The following is a 20,955-nucleotide window of genomic DNA, read 5'->3' as shown; positions in this document are numbered from 1 at the left end:
GTTAAACTGTTGCTAAAATTACAGCAATAAAATCTTTTATTTCTCTCCGTTCTCTGTTTCTCTCTTCTTCTTTGTTTATTCAAATTTATATTACACAAAAAAAGCACAACACCTAATATAATATTAAAAGTTTTAAAAGAAAAGTGTATAAAAAAGCACAAAAGTTCCAACAATAAGAATCAAAATTATTTTCACATTTTTTTAACTTATTTTTACTATTTCTTTTGTACAGTCATTTCTCAATTATATTTTTATTATCTTAACTCTTATATATTATTGGTATATTCTTATTACTGAGACCACACGTTAAACAAAATAGAATTATTTAAAAAATACAATTTTTAGAGCATCATATGTTTGCTCTCTTGTTTACTTCATGTTATTTTCATCAAAGGAGGTAAATCTGGCAACCTTAGTTTACAAAGGATGCACAAGACTGACTTGCGAGACGGATTGATGTCCCAGCAGGTTAACGCGTGCGCTGTCTTGTAACGCGTACTTCATAATAACATTACAGAAGTTTCGCTTTATCAATGTCGACGATAAAACGTATATACTTGTTGATACCTTTTCGGAGACGCCTTTGTTGATCACTATTTTTAATGATATTTCTTTTGCGGTAATAAATTACGCGCTTCATGGCTTTATGTAATGCTAAAGCGATGATAAATCTATTTTTGGGCCCTTTAATTCGTACATTGTTAGCGACTTTATGTGCGAATAATTAATCACTTTCTCCCGTCTCGGGTATTTCTTACAATATCACAACGCAAAGCCTTTGTAGCTATAATCTAACGAAATATGGTATTTCTGTATGCATCTTTCCGGAGCTTAAATCTTTTCACCGTTTTACGAAATGCGTTTTCCATACCATGTTCTACTATTTTTCTTTTTCTTCCTTCAATTGCCCGTCCGATACGACCGCATCCTGTAAATCCCCCGTACGTCTGCTACTATACTTTCGTACTTTGGTTGGTAAACTTGCCTCCCGATGAATCCCAGGCAAAACTCCAGCATGCTAAATCCGGAGATTGGGTTGTCCAGGGTCACGAGGATGGATGCGTTCCGCAATAACTTGAGAAATTTTAGTCGTGTATGATATTACCGATGCTCCAACATTTGATCTTTCGTATCGGATGTTCCGATGGGAAACCGAGAGCAATTTCATTATAAATTTTCTTTGACCTGACCCAATAATTGAGTTTTATTCAAGAAACACTTCGTGTCGATAAATAAGTTTTTATAAAAGATTTCGATATCTTCGATAACAATATTTTAGTTTTCAAACAAAACTTTAAATTTTAAACAAAACTTGTTTTAATATAATCCTTTTTTCGTTCTTTTGTTAGAACCCCTTTTTTTGGTCGTTGAATCACTCACTTTGTATCAAATTGTTATTAAAGGCAATATTAACTTACGTCGTAAAATCCACCATTAATGTGCACTTGTGAGAATTTCATGTAAATCTGTGCAACCACATATATGAATTAACGCGCATAAAAGAGCTGTTTATACATTCAATCGACAAAGCTGACACGTACGTAGAATTTAATGTTCGCAGAAATACCAGACATACTAATTTCAAAGTTAGGTGTGTCTGCGCGATGTAAACCAACGTTAACACAGAAAATAATATCTTTTTAAAAAATCTATCTCATCTTAATAGGAATCGTGTTGAAAATATCTAATATTCATAATATTATACAAAATAAGTAAATTAATCATTATGATTATGATTTATGACACGGTGAGACTTACTTGTAAATTTTATAGAACGGTACGATTGATATCGAGAAACTGTAAGCAAAAAGTTGCATGCAAGGTTTATTAAATTAATGTATAAATAAAAAGCAGAAAAGGATTCATATATATATATCTCTTCATTGCGTTTACATATCAAGAGGCTACGTCAAAGAAACCATTATTCGTCGTCCTAATATCTTGCGTTCTTGCATTATTGAGTTAGCTACGCCATTAATTCTTCTCGTCGATCGTCTAATCTGACAAGTACATCTTTACGGAGAAACAAAGATCTTATTGATAAATTCCGACCTGTTTCCGTTCAGCGGAATTTTTTTATCTCGAAACGTTTCTACTAACAGAAATCTGATAAATAACGTGAATGATATAATAATTTTTATTTAGAAAACACTGCGTGTCTTTAGAAATCATAGATATTGAAAATAATATTATAGTTTATTAATTTTATTATACTTACATATACATATGTATATTTATTATTTTTTTGTAATAATTAATGTACCTATTACCAAACTCTGATATTACTGAATATTGAAATTATATAAGATTTTAACGGTTTTCAATCCAATTTAATTGAACGATGTTCCATATTTATTTTATTTTTATTTATGCAGAGAATCTTTTTATAAACATATGCCTTCCTCTTTTTTAATGCTTTTATGTACATGTCTTATTTGATTAATAATTTGATGGAAATTTCTATTATAGATACTGGATGTTACCGTGAATCGATTGAGGGAGTTGACAAACGACAGTCTGACCTCTTACAAGAACTTAGCCTACATCTATCTGACTGACAATTTTATCCAAAATATCGAAGAAGGAGCCTTTGCCAAACAGAAGTATCTAGAAGTTCTGGATATTTCACAAAACGGTTGTGACACTCTGCCCAAGAGTATCTTCCAACTACCGTATCTCCGCACGCTTTACCTCGGTAACAACAAGCTTAGCGACTCGGTGTTCAAGGTGGAAGTTACTTCGCCCATCAAGCTGTTACAGTTGACCAGGAATAAGCTCACCAAAATCCCATCTATCGGCCCTCAACCAACCCTTGTCACCCTCAATGTATCTGAGAATCTGATCACCTCGGTCAATACTGAGGATCTGGCACCATTCTGTTCGTTGAAGAAGCTCGATCTTTCGCGGAATATGATCAAGTTCAAGAGCGTTGGTTGCGAATGTGAGATATTGAACGCCTGGGTGAGGCTACGTCAGATCGAGATGGAGCCTAATTTCTTCAATTGCACCAACTCGGAGACCGTAGCCGAGGATTGCGCCAATGTGCAGTTCAGCAATCGAACATATGAATTATATGACCAATGTTCGACCATCATACAGCAGCAAGTGGAGACTGAAAAGGCTCGCTCAGTCTGGATACTGGTAATCTCGTGCGTCTCGGGATTTCTCTTCATCGTTTTCATAGTACTATGCTGTGTGCACAAGCGGAATCGCAGGCGACGCAGGAAGCAAAAAGAACAACAGCAGCTAGCAGCGAACAACGCCAATACTGAATTATTGAATAGCAATCTGACAACCGGTAATTCGTGAAATAATCGCCGAAATGTACAACAATAAAAATTGTAGAGAATCTTGTGTCGATGCCGAGAGTACAGCTTTACACGAACCATGAGGAAATAAAAGTTAAGGAGTTATCGACTTTGAAAAAAAATTAACGATGTTCAAAGTATTTGAGATACCTGTTGGTATTTATTGAGAGTTTAATCAACGGATTCAGAGAATTTAATTGGATATATCGACAGATACGTGCCTAACAGTTTGTATCTGATTAATATACATTTACATTCACATATTTAATAAATGTGAGATTATAGTTCGAATTTTTCTGGCGCGTGACTGCCATTTTCAAAGATATTACAAGTTTTCAAAAGAAATGAGATATACACTAGCCTCATAAAGCATATGAACAATAGTATAATATAAATTCGTTACCATCCAAGATATGGAGCGAAATGTGATTAGATTTTACTTAAGTAATTAGATTACTTAAGACTCCGAAGAGAAGCGCAGCCATCGAAAGTAACCAACGGAACTTCGTAAAGACTATGCTTACAAGATATAAACGTGTTAACTTATAAAATGTGTAAATGTTCTATATTGTGTTCACATATATATATATATATAATGGTTACGATATATACATATAAGATCTATGTGAATGTGATGGATTTTCAAGAACTCTGCGTGTTTTGAACGAATATATTCATCTCACTATACTCTTTGCGACGATAGAAACTATCGATTTTGATTTTGGTCGAACAAATCTTGGAAACCGATCGCGCTCATTATCGTGCTTTTGTAAATGTAATAGCAACGCGAAGGGTGACATTTATTGCACGGTACTTAAACAAGAGTTTTCTTTCAAAGAATATTGCGACAAAGTGGATTCTTTTATCCAAGTATTAATGACATAATGTTGATTTTATTTCTTGTCAGAATTCTGTCTCATTTATTTTACAATTTTATATAATGACATTTTTATTTATTTCTTACGTAAACTAAGAATAGGTAAGCTTTTGTGTATTTATTTATAAATATATATAGTATATACAACATTACATTGTAGTAGAGTGGTAAAATCTATGCAATTTTATTTCACGAAATTAATTTTCTTCTTTCTGTTTTTCTGAAACATTTCCATTATGTGGATACGTAGGTACGTTACTGTAAATTATTATATACAGTGTAAAGGATAAAGTTAAGTTATATTCATATAACTCATACTTTATAATATATAGGGTAGAGACCCTCAAGTAAGGGATCAGACAACATCGCCATTAGAGGGATATTGGAAGTACGTTAGTTAATGCGCAGGAGTATTAAAATGCATTGTTATTAAGACCTGTATTAAACAAGCTAGAATAAAAGGATAAATCCTGCGCATCGTATGTGAAACGGAACATAGTTAAGAACTTTGTGAACTGCTCCCTGTCTTTACGTTAATATGTGGTAAATATGATAATTATATATGTATATTATATGATATAGTTATATAATATTATATCTACTTATATTACATAAGGCAGAATACTTTTTAAGTGTCTAACCGACACGACCAGAAGCATGATAGATTATCCATTTTTCTCTTCTTGTGGGAGATCTACTTAAATTTTTGCAATTTGGAACTTCACAGTATCGCATTTCGCAATGATTAAAAAAAAAATAAACTGTATTGTCGAACCGTACATACGTATAATATATCTACATCTTAAACAAACAGTACTGAGCAACTAAATCAGTAATTACTTGCTGATGTATGCTTTCCTTTTAGAAGACACTCGACACAAAGATCATTCTATCTTTATCATTCGTTGAATGTCAAGAAGGATAGAACGACGTTTGTGTCGAGTGTGTCCTCTAAAAGGAAAGCATACTAATCTAACCAACGGAAGTATCCCACTAATGGCGTCAGCCAATCCTCATCTTTCACGATGTTGTCTGATCCCTTACTTGAGGGTGCCTAATATAGGGGAGACTGGAGCTCCATGGGTCACGGAGTACCATGGGTCATTGACTGTTTAGGGAAATCCAGAATGTTTAGATTGGTGCAATTGGTATCATATGATTGCTATTTAGGATGCGTTCTGTTATACACTGCAAGTATTAAAAATTTATAATTTGCATTACGTATACTATAGATTTTTAGAGTTACTTGCAGTGAAAACGGAACACAGCCTTAGTTGCCCATACTATGTATCTAAATGGCAGTGATCCACTTCCCTTAGTTCCATTATCTTTCCGTACACATGCTGTTAAAGAATCTCGTGGTGCGAAAGCGATTATTTTACCAGTCACAATTTCTTATACGTTGTTTCTACAAAGTATAATATACTTATTACGAGTTACATACGTGATTTTACACATCTTTCCACATTTTCTCTGCAGTGCAGGTAATCATTTATTGTTTACTTTGATGTTATATTCACCGTCTTTTATATTAGACACATCGGGGCATCATGGGCCATCTCTTGCCCCGGTCTCCCCTATACATACATATGTCGGTACAAAGCCACAATCCATTTTAAGAATGTGAAATATTACAAATTCGTATCGTGGATGCGAAATGTTGCCCAACTTAGTTCCTAATATTTATTTCATACGGGTGCAGAGATGATCATTTTTCATTTCATCATAATATCGTAAAGCGAATAGAATAATTATACCATCGAAATAACGCAACACTCATCACGTAAATGTGATGCACGCGTTACGATATGTCAAAGAACTTTTATACTAATTTTCACGTTATCTTTTAATATATATGAAGGACCTTTGTATATGTATTGTATGTACAGAGATATTAATAAAACTCCAATAAAATTATCTTCAACGAAATTTAATTCTTAAGAATCCAAACTACTCTCAGATTTTACTAGTGTTGACAAATGACACTTGACACATATTCAAGATTTCTAACTCGAACACTGAAGGAATTGTAACAATATCTATTTGTAAAGATTAATGACTTATATTTGTTTAATATGATACACATTTTTTTATATGGAAATATCTTTATACATATATCGAAACTTTTCAAAATATTTAGCGAAACAAATTTTTAATTAAAAAGCTCAATTTTTTGTTCTAAAAATCGAGCCATGTCTTTAGATATATTCTAAGATTTTTTTAAATCCTCTTATTTCAATAATATTTGTCGATAAAAATTATTTCATGCTCTGCCTCATTTAAATAGTAAAAGAGAAAATCCTAAAAAATTGAAAGGAAATAAAATCATCTGAAAAGAGAAAAAAATAGTTTATTTGGAATAAAAATCCTTAAGATGGAGAAAATGAACTGTTCATACAGAAACTGACGAAACAAGACAATTTTATTGGCAGAATACATTTTCAAATTGATGAGTTTTATTACAAAATTGAACTAACATTGAAAATATCTATCGACTCTTAATGATTTACACGAAAGTGCATCTTTTCAATATGATAAAATAGCGTTCTTATATAAAGAGAAAATTTTTCCCTATAAATCGGGTACAAGTAATTAACCGATTTATATACATAATACGAACAGTTTGTCCGTTCAAATATTTTCGGTTCTTTTAATGATATTAAAAAACTTACCCTAACTTAACGTTCGCCTAAAAACAGCTGCTGTCACTATCGTGAAAAATAACAATTACGAATATATTTGTACGTTAATTTGTAATTTTATTATTAGTATAAATGATATAAAGCTGAATACAATTAAGAAAAATTATGTTGAATGCATAGGTGGGCATGATTGTAGGAACAAATACGTTTTCTGTACTTTTCATGAAATTATTCTGTAGAAAGATCAACTGAACATTGGCAATATTTGTGCAATTTGATGCACAATTTCGCGGTTTATCACAACCGAAGAATACGCTCCTTTATCCATTGGCATATATACAGTGTTTAGTTAAATATTATTCAATCGGAAAGTGGAAATAATATTCAATCAAACATTTAATCGAGCGTTTTCTTCGGCGTTCACTGAGAAGTAAAACTGTCCATCTAATTGATAGTCGTACATCTATCATATTTAGTTTTCCTACAGTCTCACATTATTATTGTAATTAAAAAAAAAAAAAAACAAATACTAGTATATAATCCAATCGCTTTATTGATTAATGTTTTCCTATTGGACGAAATAAACAAACATAAATGTAAACAGTTATTATAAATTAAGAAATTAAAAATTAGAACACTCGAAGCATTGCTACTTCAATACAATTTAATAGGAGCACAGACAAACGCAATGGTAGTAATCGTGAATTTATAACATGGTATATACCATGGACAGGAAGTTTGCTGAATACAAACGTACAACATTAAATATCCGTCTTTACTTGTTACTCATTCTATGGCTGTGGATTTAACAGAACATAACAGCATAGTTTCTCTTCTTATTTTTTTTTGTAATAAATAGATTGATAAATGCAAAAAAAACGTATTTCATTCACATCACGAAACCCATTTGTTAAGTTTGATTTGAACTCTTGTCGGTCCAAATGCATTATACAATATCTTCTCAAATATGTATACATATATAATATATATATATATATATAATTCTATTACATAAATGTGTAAGGAAAGTTATATAAATGTTTCAACTCAATATTCAACTCGAAGAGAAAAAAGAATAAAAGTAGAAAATACGAAGATTGCTATCCTCTCTTTTATTTTTCTTTTTTTCGAAGCGAATATCGGACAAATGAATTTTTGTATCTCATATATCTCTAACATTGTACTCTAAATTAATTTCTTTGTGTTAATGGCATAATCTTTTTTTATTTTCACCCTTTCTAAACGGTGCTTACGGAACAAAGCTGCATTTCATACAAGCTTTTAAAATCTTTTGATATTCTTAAATTTATGATAAATTTATGTTTACATAATGTGGCAACGTTCTTCGCCTTGGGGATCGCTCTGAAACATAAAACGTACAAATGTCTTATTAACAAAAAGAAACAAAAAAAACATAAAATAATTGAGCAATCACCGTGGACCCCAGTTTACTTAATCCATTACATGAATGTCGACATATTCGTTTAGTCACAGATATAAGCAAATAATGAATCTTATTGTTATATTCACACGATGAAAAAAATATGCATATGCAGAAAATATGATATATCTCTCGGAAACATTTTTTTACATCTTTTGCATACAATAATCTATATTATTGTATTAATATATGTATAGTAATGTATAGAATACACATAAATATGCTAAATCAGACTTATGTTATTTGTAAATGTTTTTACCATTCGCATTCTAACTAAAGCACATACAACTTCACAAATGACTCTTTCTCAACACTAATCCGATATATATAATATAATATTATACTAATGATATCATGAAACGCGGGAACAATTGATTTATTATAATGTTAAAAGATGAAAATTTCGATTATTCACCGCAAATGCAATATAAGAATGATAAATTTTTTAAATCGATCTATTGATCAATCACATTATTCGCAAATGCAATTTTGCTCCATATAAAAGCTGCATTTGCGTATAAATTCAATCTAAGGATCTTGCATTCGTAAAATATATTTAGAATATTCAAACGTTGATAACATACAAAAATACAATCAAAATTTCTTTAAGTTATTATCAATATGAGGTTGAATCCCGTGTAAGAAAGAAAGCTTTAAGTATTGTGTACGTATAAGATAACATTTGATAATATCTTAATTAAAGACAATGTGGTTAATTAATGGGATGATCACAGTTTTATATATATAACGAAGATTATTATATATATATATATATATATAAATATATGTGTTTATATATATATATATATATATATATATTAATTCTCATAAGGCATGAAATTTTAGTTAAGCGGTGAGCATCCAGGCAAAATGTTGCATGAAAATCAATATGAAGCAAAATAATTCTTATATATTATGAGTGCGAAGAATATTATCGATAACGTAACGTTCGAACATCTGATAGGTTATAAAACAACTTACATAAAGTGCCCATCAGAGTCGTGTGCCCTCACCCTTAATACGGGTAGAGATATCTTCTCTATGAAACAAGAAGTGAATTGTGAAAATACTACACTCCAAAGTAGTATCTATAACTGCAACACTTATTCTGTATACGACAAATCTTCAGAAACAAATAGAAAGTAAATAATATCTGATTGTGTACTATATATATTCGGTATGTAAATATTAAATTAACTTCTGTAATGCCTTAAACACTTGAAATAAATATAATAGCCACATTGTCTTCTTCGACGTTTAAAAATTAGAAAGCATGACTTCCAAGATTTATTATGTTACTGATTAACATATGTTTTTAGTTTTCTAAAGTATAGAAGTTTTTTATAATAATTGCGCTGCTATATAATTTGCTAGATTTTATGTGTCGGTGTGTAATATATCAAAATAATGCTGCAGTTAAAATATAACACTAATACGTATCAGCGTTATATTATTATTACATCCCACTTTTTTAATTGTTTTTTTTTCTAAAATCTAGTTTTGTTTTAATTCCGAAAAGTAGTTTAAAGCTTTCGTTTCACTACACATTCAACATAATGTTATAATGCAATAAAATGTTTATTGCATCCTTACCTGTTGATGATGGAGATCTTCTGATGATCGGAATCCCAAGCTTTCTCTGTGTCGGGACAAAGTTGTGGACAGTTGCTGCCTCTTGCGCTCAGAAGTTGCCATTTCCTATTAAAAAATTTACTTAATCTTGTATCTTATCTTACTCAATATAAAATTAACCCTTAGATGCATAACAGAGCCGATTTTACATGGTCTGATGTTGTATAAGTACAATATATTATACTGTCGAAAATATCTAAATTTAACTACCTCATTCAACAAGTCTTACATTATTTTACAAAAATGATTTAAAATATTTATACTGATAAAGGGAAACATGTATCTAAGAATCAAATGTACAATAAATAACATACCTCTCCTTCGATATTGGTCAATATAGTAGTCATGTTATCTCCTATGAACCACTTCAAACCTTTCATAACAATGTTAGAAGGTGGCTCGTGCGTTGCGCCAATATCAGCTGACCATACCATCACGTTAGCACCTGCATCGAGCTTTATATTACGATGAAACTTGAAGATTGTTTCCAAAGTACCGGATTTACGAGTAATTTGCCACCCGCCTAAGCTTATTTCCTATTATAAAAGTTATATTCGATAAGAAGTGAGAATTACCTTAAATGAAACTAAAACGCACACCGCTGGATCTCGATAAGTTCTATTTACTTACCTTATTGCCCTTATTAGTAAGTTTTACGAATCGTCCTTGGGGATCCGCTTCAGTAATTTCCATGTCACCCCTGGCAGTACCTGAAACACTATATTCGCTACTGCTGTGTTCGTCGCTTTCCTCCAACAAAGTGCGTTTTCGTTTGCCACTTCTGAGAGGAGTATGTCTGCTGGACGGAGTTGATCTAGACGTGTTCGTCGACTGCATAGGTGTAATATTCAATCTGGAATTGAGATAAATTCGTATAAATTGATTATATCAATAACATCAATAAAGAGAATTAGGACTAATTTTTCGTGTATTAATTTATTAAAATGTCAATTTAATAAAGTATTTTTATTACTATTCCCTTTTTTCTCTCTATCCGACAAATTCGACATTTTTTTTTTTTAAGTAGAACCATTAATATAACCTATTTATGTTCGAAAAAATTAAGAAATTTTATTAAGATTACAAAAAGACGGACTCCCTCCAATGTCTCAATTATATCGTATACAGAATAAATTGTAAAAAAGAAAGAGTGTGATGCATCATATGTTAGCTAAATTTAAAACACTTTTAAAAATCAGACATAATGAATATAGAAACATATAAACAGAAATACGATAATAACAGAACATCGATTGGATTAGAATAATATTTTAATATTGGATAAAGAAAAAATTCTAAAAGATTAATATGAAAAACATTTCGCAAACATAAACAAACGAATTAGACATACGAAATGACACTGAAAATTCAAATTCCTTTATACACTGCTCTGTTTATAATGTTAATATTTTCATTTTTCACTATATTTTTTTTCCAACATGAGATAATTCAAAGTCTCTATTTTATTGAATACATACTTTGACAATGTAGCAATTATTATTAAAAAATGCCATAAAATTGTATACTGAGAAAAAAAACGATATTTCAACAGCATTATTTTAATTGAAAACAATCTTGTTGGTTTAATAGTATCAATGAAATAAATAAAATGTTATTAAAACAAGAGCATAAGTATTTGTTTTATTACTAGAGTCTTACTGAATTAACAAAATTATTTTCAATTAAGATAATGTTGTTGATACAACATAATTTTTTTCAGTATAATAATTATTTTTTACGCCATGAAGTCTTAAGGTTTTCGTTATATTTGTATATATTCTAGTAAATTTGCATTAATTATATTAATTAATATACTAACTATAAAATGCATTTAATTACATTATGGCGATTTAGATTTTAATCCAATTTAATATATTTAAATTTCATAACTTTAAATTTGTACTGAAGATGACCTAAAACGTAAGATCGAAATGTTTATTAAAATTTTTAAGTTTGACATTTTAATATTGGTTTTTTATTTTTTAGCACTATTATATTATCAATATAATTGATTTTATTTATTTTGAACTCGACATTAATTTTTAATTGTTTTACATAAGTTAACTCTAGTCAATACGTAATATTTTCTATTAAAATTTACAGAAATTGTGATATTGATTTACCTCGCCTCTTCGGTTTCGAGCAGCTTGCGATACGCAGCTATTTCCAAATCAAGCGCTACTCTAATATCCATAAGATCATGATATTCTTGTAATTGTTGAGCCATTTCCTCTCGCATACGTGATAATTCCGCTTCCATTGCAGCCATACTGTCTGCATAACGAGAACGTTCGTTCTCTCTTGCATTTTCCATGTCCCTGTCAAGATTTTATATTATTTATACGTTTATTTTATACTTATAAATAAATATTATTTATATAAAAATAATATATCAAAAAATTTCTTCTTCTAGTCTTTAATTTCTATATATTATACATCGTGTTTTTTTTATTTCGAAGTAAAACTTATAATATGAGAGTTGTGGACTTCAAGAAATTATATTTTCACTTAACATAAATCTTTTTTATAAACAAAAAATTTTATAAAGAAAGATTACCTAATGCGTGAATTAAGGGCATTGCTGGTTGCTTCGAGTTCGTTAATTCTTGAATTAAGCCCTTCGTTTCGAGAGCGAGTTTGTCTCAGTTCCTCGGTTGCCATGTTGGCGACTCCACTATTACGTTGAGCATGAGAGGTCAAATTCTTGATTTTGTTCTCATATAAAAGCTCAATCTCCTCTCGATTAGCACGCATTTGCGCCTCATGTTGATCGCGTAATTCTTGCAAGGATTGTTGTAGTTTAGCTTCATATTGCTCCGCGAGACGACCGTCAATCTCCGATATTTCGACCTAAAATACAATTATAATATAAATTATTCCGAAAAATTAACTAAAAGATCAATGAAATATTATATTGAAATTGGGAGTTCTTATATCAACCAAAAATTTAACTTATCTTTCATCTTTTTTCTTTTTCCAGTCAGATTATAGATTATATCATTGACATTAAAATAAAATTCATTAAGTGTTTTTAAAGATAACAATAAATGGTTTATTTATCATAAAACACATAGACGGAAATTATAAATTTTTACATAATCAAAAGTTGATAAATATCATAATATACTGTATAACTACAAACAATAAAATTGAATAGTTGTTTTCAATAAAACTTTATGTTCAAAATCTTTTTCATTGTTTGCCAATGTTAATAAAAAATTTTTCTTAAAACTAATATACATATATTTATGACAGTACAATCTAACGAGGCTTGATCATATTGTTGTAAGTAATCACTTACTTGTCGTCTCGAACGAGTCTCTGTAAGTTCTTGCTGAAAAACTTGATCCTTGAAACTGATGTCTTCTTTGAGGCTCTGAATATTATTTTCGAGATCAATCCGCTGAAGAGTCTCTTCTTCCAGGTGTTTACGAGCGTCGTCCAGTAATGCTTTCAATCGATCTATTTCCTTTTCCGAATCCCGATCCTTCTCAGTTAACTTCTTGCGCTCTGCCTGTGACTGATTAAACTGCGACTGCAAGTCACTGCAGCGCGACTCGAATATCATTGCATTTCGTTCTGATATTTGTAGATCCTTTGTTTTCTTGTCCAATCTAAAACAAACAATAAATATCAATTATATAGCGTTTATTTGTATTAGCATTATAATATCTTTAAATTTCTGTTATATTTCTTTAACAACCAGTTGTAATTTTTTAGTAGCTATTGCTTGCCAAGATTGTCTTAACATCTTTACATGAATGAAAGAAGTTTACAAACCGCAACGTATACGTTCAATTGTATAATGGTAAATATTATTTATTATAATACAAAAAATATACATATGTACCCTATTAATTCTCTTAAATAATACCTTATTTTTTACTGGCTAAGTAAACAGATATACTAGTCAAATTGGACAAAGTTCTAACAGAAAGTTAAATGTAGTTTCTGATTCAGAAAATTTTAACGTCTTAATTCCAAAACGCAAAAACAAATTTTTTCGAGAATTTATAAAGTGAATTTTTCATTAACCGAGTGTTTCTACGAAGATTCTTTGGACATAAAATTCTCAGAACCAACATCGTCTTGTTATCCTTGGCCTACTGCCTTAAAAGAAGCAACATCGAATGATGACATCTATTCTTGTAAAATCATTTTTCCCGCTATGGCATCTTCAGAAAACATCATAGACAGCTTACCACAAATTCTTGTTTTACATTAATTCGGGGATTAAAAACGAGGAATAACAAAGAGGAAGGGAGGGAGGGGGAGAGAGAGAGAGAGTAACAATTAAAAGATAAATTAAACTAAATAGCTAGACTTATAGGCTTCGTATTAGTTATGTTCTTACATTAACGGTCCTTAGTATTGAATATTGTAAATTTAATTATTTATCGCGTTATCTGCATGTACTTTCATTCCGCGAAATTTCTCTATTATATAGATAATGTGCAGACAATGTGTTACTTTTATGAGACACAACGTGCAAGTTCGTTACGATGTAATCGGCATTCTGATACAAATTCGTTTTTATTTACGACATACCGCGCCGGCCGTGCCGGTTCACGAGGAGGAAGCCGCACGCCGGCGGGTAAGAGAGAGCGCGCGCTTCTATTTCAAGCGATGCACGACCCACATTGAGAATTTTATTTTCTGTCGGTGGCCCGGACGTGTCTTTAATATTCGTCCGTTCGCCTTCGTCCCTCGCCCGATTTTCAAGGCAAGAAATGAACATGCGTTCCGGAAAGCATACGCTCTCGCCATCGCGAGAAGTGCGTCGACTGTTAATTAACTTATGGCGACTTTAAGCTAATGATCATACAATATCCAACGGTATCAAGCTGGAAATATGTGAATCTTTAATGAAATAAAATTTTCTGTAGACTGCATATTATAACGATTTTTATAGTTAAATATTAAATCTTTCATAATATAATTATGTACTTTATTTAGTTACTGATAATTTAATAGAAATTATATATATATATATATCTTCGTAGTAAATATATTATAATAAATAATCGGCGATAAACCATTTGAAAGAAATGAAAAGATACGCTCCAGATTGCTCTTTGTGAACTATACTCATACATCGTAAAAATGCAATAGAAAGAAGATAACAGTAGATACTAAAGTTCTTGTCACATTGCTAACCCTTCTGTTTCTCTCTTGTAGAACCGTGGACGCCATGTGTCGTTACCAGCCCAAGACAAAGTTGGATACCACTGCTCTAAACAATTGCCAAGGAAGGGAGTCTCGAGGTTCATACGGTTCTTAGCAGGAGGGTGATGGTCGTCGCCCTCAAGTTCTCTCGCAGACTAATCGGTACAAAATGCGAGGCGACGAGACGCTTCAGAAGACTTGCAACATACATATATAATATAATATTTCATTATCTTTAATTTATTTTAATTTAATATAATAACTAATTAATTAAATTTAAAATAGAAAAGTATTAATAAAATCATTTTAAATTTAATTACATAGTTATTATATTAAATTAAAATAAATTAAAGATAATAAAATATTTTATTATATTATATTGCAACGTCATATGCATCCAGCTATGTACGCGACATCCATTACAGTGTCACGGGTCAAGTTTAGCCGCGAATCGCTGGAGTTTTGTCATTTTACATAAATAAATACTTTCGCGTTGCATGAATTGAAACGTTGAAGATTAAAAGCTCGATTAAAAGTGTTTAATCTTCAATTATATGTACATAATCAATAAAAATATATTATATTTTTATACACATTTAAATAAATTTTTTAATGTTTTTCCACAAGCTAAACTCTTACCAAAAAAAAAAAAAAAAAAAAAAAAAAAAAAAAAACAATATATATATACACGGTACGATTATCTCATTAAGAAAGTAATATTGCAATTCCAAAGTAAAATTAAAAAGACATCGTTGATTTATAAGTAATTCTGATATTATCCTCGATTCTGAATTTATATGCTGGCTCCTCCTTTAACTTCTCAAAAGTACAGATCCTAGCTAGGACTTTATCCAGGTGAGAAGGGCTGCGCCGGTCGTTCGTTCGTGTTGCACGCGACACGTATACGCTCTTGAACTTATAAATCGTGGCCCTTGTGCGACTCCGAAAATGGCGAGATTTTACACGCGCCTGTTCGCGTGCAACGCCGGCCTCACGCGACGCCTGACATTGCTAAAATGGCTGACATCAGCCGCGTGATGTCATCCACGATTTCACCGGCTTTCAGGCATCAGTAATCGATCCGTGGACCTCAAAAATTTCGAATTTGCTCGAAAACGTGTGTCCTTCAGCTCTTTTCGCCGCGGTTTATCCGTGACGTTTGGAATTCGAGATTATTGGCATTGCGCTGACCTCGAAGTACAGATACGACCGTCTCGCGCTTTCATGCGTATCGCCGGTCACACAAGGAATGCGCGAATGTATTACCTCATTGATTAATTGGATCACGGATTTGAACAGCGACGTTACTGCACTTTTAGCGAATAAAAAAACTGAACAAGATGTTTCTTTTCAGGAAAATTCAAAGAATCTTCCTCATTGTCAAGAATGCAAAATACGAAGTTTTCGCAAAAGAAGTATTAGATAATAGTTTAAAGAACACTAATAATACTTCAAACTTTTTGACGAATTTATAATTATTTTTTTCTCTCAAAAATATTATTTCCATTTTGCATTTAATAATCTATTATTTTCTTTACGTTTTAAAATGTAAAGAAAAATTCAAATTGCTTTAAAAATTTCTAGTGAGAAAATTGTGATATTTCTTGAATGCAAATTATCATTAAATTATCATTAAATATTTTTAAATATTAATATTCTCATAAATATTAATATTCTTAAGTATCCATTAAATATTCCTAAATGATCAAGTTTTCTATTAGAAGACGCTCGCGTCATATGCTACAATCTTTTTTGCTCATTCAAGGACCACTAAATTTGCGGATGCTAGAAAAAGAGAAAGATAAAGAGACATTCGAATGCCGTCTGTCATATAATGAAGACGCTGTATATTTTCAACAATTTTGGTCGCTGACACAATTCTTTTCACGAAGGTTCCAAATATAATGGAGACGAAAGAATCGCGACGATATAGTCGACGCATAACATCAATAATAACAAAAATAAGATAGTAAAGCCGTGATGCTACCTTACTGAAAAATTATAGCGTTGTCATCTTCGAAAACACCACGATCTTTAACATGAAAATGAGCTTGACAATCTCTCCGTGACTATCTCTCAGAGGTTCTCAACCTGACTTTACAAATAATATACGATGTATAATTAATGTACATATGGGAGACATAAACATCTTAATATATAAAGTTGCACTTATAATCGAGTTAGATACGGGCCGCATATTTCCTGTCTAGATATTCGCGCATCGTGCTGATTATTCAAGAAACGATTGTTTTCGGGTAACTGAGGATATTTAATTTGACGAATCGATAACTATAAATAAATAATAATAATAAATAATATTAATATTACACATTTCTCAAATAACTAAAGTTTTAAATAACGAGTCTAATATTCAGACACGTTAATATCTAAATAAATAGAAAGCAATCGTTTCAAATATGCCCCTATATGCGGGCAACTTCATACATATGAAGATATTTACCGCCAAGTGTACAAATCAAACTAATATTGATTTTCATGCAATAATAATCGTTCAATAATATCTGTTTTGGGGAGGAAACGTCGAAAATGCAGGTGAACAAAGTTTGAATTGCTAAGCCTTTCCCCCCGTCAACCAATCTTACTCTATTCACGTAAGTTGAGCACTGTAGACGCGTTATGGGGAATGATGTGTGTTGCAGTCGTAACGGTATAAACCGGAGTAAGTCGCAGGGAAATACCGTAATTTCGTCGTGAAACATCAATCGAACAAGTTCGTAATCTATAGTAACTATAGAAAATATAGCGCGTGCGGCGATAATTATTTAGAACGCGGAATTATCGCTTTTACGCGTACAAAATAATTGTGCGTAACGTGTATTTGACACGAATAACAAAAAGCGTTACATTAGCGAATCTTATTTTCTTCGTCTACTCTCGATTTTATTAAAATCTCACGGATGACTAGGGGATTTAGTAAAAAATTATTGTTTTTTTTTTTTATTATTACTTCATCCTTTATTACTGTTTCCATTTCTTCCACACCTTGCTGTCGTCTTCCATCAATTTCCAGTGAACAAACGTGAAAAATCGAATGACCCCCCCGTCGTTCCAATGATCGGTTCTCATAAAGCGGAAGTTCTGATAATCACGGAGGAGAAAGGAGGAAGAAGAGACAGCGGAGGAGGAGGGTGTAAGTTTATAGCGGAAAAATTTCACTCCTCGCGCGCGGGTCGAAGGATCGATTGTTTCAACGACGAATAAAACGCGCCCGACGTATAATCCTTGTTTGTTAGTCGCGGGGTCGTACGTGACGGCCGGCGGGATCGGAGTCAATGTTTTCAGGTCAGGTGTTATAAAGCACCGGCACTGACATCACCGCCGCATAGTAAGCGTGACGCAACCGCTCGTAGTAACGTCACGTTACGGAGAAGCCCCGGCTTCGTTCATGCTTCTCCGAGGCCGGGCGGCGCGCTCACGCCGAAAATTATTTCCTCTTTACATAAACGTTCTTTTCTCTTGTCCTTTCGATCACCTGCGCTCTCTCTTTTCTTCTCCCCCTACTACTTCCTCCTCTCTCTGTCACATTCTGTCGCACTCTGTCGCACGTTTCCTTTGTTTTTGCTTCCCCTCGCCCCGAGGGTCCGGCGGATAACCAATCTTGACGCATCGTTTTGGAGATCTTAAACTCTGTTGACAAACACACTTGTCGCGAAAATACACGTGACGCATCGATGGATGAGCAACACTGCTTGGTAATCTCTCAAGAAGATTCGGCGGATATCGATTCTTTTATTGCGGAATCCCTTTGGAATCTGGATTAAGGAAAATTTATATTTACGACCGTCACACTCTACATTACTGCCTGGCACGAAAATGAGGTGACGCGGTGCCACAAAAGTATCGATCAGAACGAGTCGAGAACGTTCAGCGCGCGCTTTGTACCACGTTACTGGATTCAAGATTTTCGTTTTTACTTAATTTTACTTTTACTCATTGAATATTACCTGTTGAATATCTTTATTTATCGTGCGAGTATTCGCTTCTTGTATAACTTGTATGCGCAAAATATAGGATATAACGTTAAATTATTGCAAGAAATATTTATAATAATTTCATATAATAATAACCTGATAGAGCAAAAATAACTGTACTATTTGGGATATGATATTGAGTAGACACGTATCACATTGTGTATTGTAAAGTATGTGCAATCTCCAAGTGTAACGCTTATCTGATAATTCCCCAGGAATTATCAAGAAGTCGAGAAATATGAAAGGAGAATGACTACAGTCTGTAATATTCAATGACGAGTATACTAAAATACTACAAATAAGCAAATTATAATCTACCCTTGTAAATATATAAATTATATAAAATAGACCAACACATTTTTTCCTCTGCCTTCGTAATGAATACTGAAATAATACTATAACGCTACATCAATTTGTGATTCTTCTATGCAGGGAATTATGCATATCTCAAGTACACAGAAAGAAACTCAATAAATATAACCAGATTTGAATTTTTGCGTCATCGGTATCTGGAAAGTGGCATAAATTTTTACTAGATGAGTCATTATGTACTCGATTCATAACACATCCAGTGTACATATCATTTTTGTAAAACAAAATTAGTCAGGCTACGAAATTGTGCTTTCGTCCCTTGAAACGCGTGTGAATCACGAATATATCAAACGCGTTCCGAATCTAAAAATACCGTCTCGAAGATAAGCTGTAATAACACACACAGCGTAATTATTGTCAGGGCCAAGCAATCTCTTTATTATAAATATTCTTTTTCGCATGCACAATTAAATAGAAAATACGAGATAATCGGAGAGGGAAGGGCGGTGGTTTTGCAGAAACGCTCAAAAATAGGAAATGGTCAGAACTAGGACGTTTAAAATATGGAGCTGTGTATTAAGGTTATGGATACACGCGGACGCGCGATTGCGCACATATTAATTTTTATACTGCGCATGTGTCAGAATAAGACGTGCTCATGAGGATCGGGACTATCGAAAGGAAAATTAAATATAGCTCAGTACCGATGATTCATGAATTAAAGGAGTTTTGCATTTCGGCTGTATACATACTCCACGCCCCAAGCTCGTCTCCCTCGGTCTCCATTGTATCCGAATCCGAGTTTCGCTACTTTGCCGACTGCAGCACCCTCGTGTGCGTTCAACGATTCGACAAATGAAATTCGAATTAATTTTCTCTCTTGCAGTATTTTTCTCACGAATCAATAGCCATCGTCGCAGGGAACGAGATACTCGCTCGATCGCGTTGATATTCGTCAATAACGATCCCGAGCAATGCCATCTTACTTTCCTATCTATTTTGCAAGCAAGAGGCAACGGGCAAAAACGCTTATCATTTTACTCAAAGCATAAAACGTCACATATATATATATATATAGATTATGTGTGTATATACACACACCGTGTATATTGAATGCATATTGCCCGACTTACTTGCTCTTGAGGTCCTCGTTATCATCCCAGAGGCGTTTGGTGTCGATCTCCAGCTTGGCGCGTTCCCTGGCAGTCTCGTCGAGCAGCTTCCGCGCATCGGACAGCTCGTGTTCGTACATGGCCTTGATATTGGAGACCTCCCGGGTGACCGTCTCCTGATGGGTCTGCATCTCCCGGGTCAACCGGGAGTTCTCGGTCTCCAGGTGACGCACCTTCTCGATGTAACATGCCAGACGATCGTTGAGATTCTGCAGATCCTGCTTCTCCTGCAGCCGAGAATACCGGGTCGGGCTAAGCGGACTACCAGGTCGCCGGTTGATCGGCGTCGACGTAGTCGGCGGCGTTTGGATACTGGAGGATGACGACGAGGCAACGGTGGCGGACGTCGCGGAAGAGACGGAGGCGGCGGCCGCGGCCGCCGCGGCGGTCTTCTTGCTCGATTTCGTTGACAT

The 20,955-nt window shown here is 32.9% G+C and overlaps 2 protein-coding genes across 3 annotated transcripts in view; one reads left to right on the top strand and one right to left on the bottom strand.

Annotated features, from left to right (window-relative positions):
* Nucleotides 1-3,387, top strand: part of Lapsyn (Leucine-rich repeat activity-regulated protein at synapses) — an 88,243-nt gene extending 84,856 nt beyond the window's left edge. The window contains exon 3 of the mRNA XM_018545203.1: nucleotides 2,470-3,387. Within this exon, the coding sequence (XP_018400705.1) occupies nucleotides 2,470-3,309 (840 nt within the window). The 3' untranslated portion in view covers nucleotides 3,310-3,387. The remainder of the gene's footprint in view (nucleotides 1-2,469) is intronic.
* Nucleotides 3,388-8,031: 4,644 nt separating this feature from the next.
* LOC108778105 (lamin-C) lies at nucleotides 8,032-20,955 on the bottom strand. Of its 2 annotated transcripts, XM_018545202.1 has the most exons (9): nucleotides 20,504-20,955; nucleotides 13,202-13,514; nucleotides 12,458-12,750; nucleotides 12,024-12,218; nucleotides 10,531-10,753; nucleotides 10,215-10,436; nucleotides 9,862-9,966; nucleotides 9,250-9,307; nucleotides 8,032-8,189 (listed from the first exon to the last, which is right to left on the bottom strand). In XM_018545202.1, the coding sequence occupies exons 1-8, from the start codon at nucleotides 20,953-20,955 to the stop codon at nucleotides 9,284-9,286; spliced, it is 1,827 nt and encodes a 608-aa protein (XP_018400704.1). In that variant the 3' UTR covers nucleotides 8,032-8,189; nucleotides 9,250-9,283. The 2 variants fall into 2 exon arrangements, with proteins under 2 accessions (XP_018400704.1, XP_018400703.1); XM_018545201.1 differs by lacking the exon at nucleotides 9,250-9,307.

This window comes from Cyphomyrmex costatus, unplaced genomic scaffold (assembly GCF_001594065.2).
Source record: "Cyphomyrmex costatus isolate MS0001 unplaced genomic scaffold, Ccosl1.0 scaffold480, whole genome shotgun sequence".
In the NCBI taxonomy this organism is placed as follows: Eukaryota; Metazoa; Arthropoda; class Insecta; order Hymenoptera; family Formicidae; genus Cyphomyrmex; species Cyphomyrmex costatus.
Note: the sequence above shows the minus strand (reverse complement) of the source record. Positions and strands in the feature narration are given on the sequence as shown.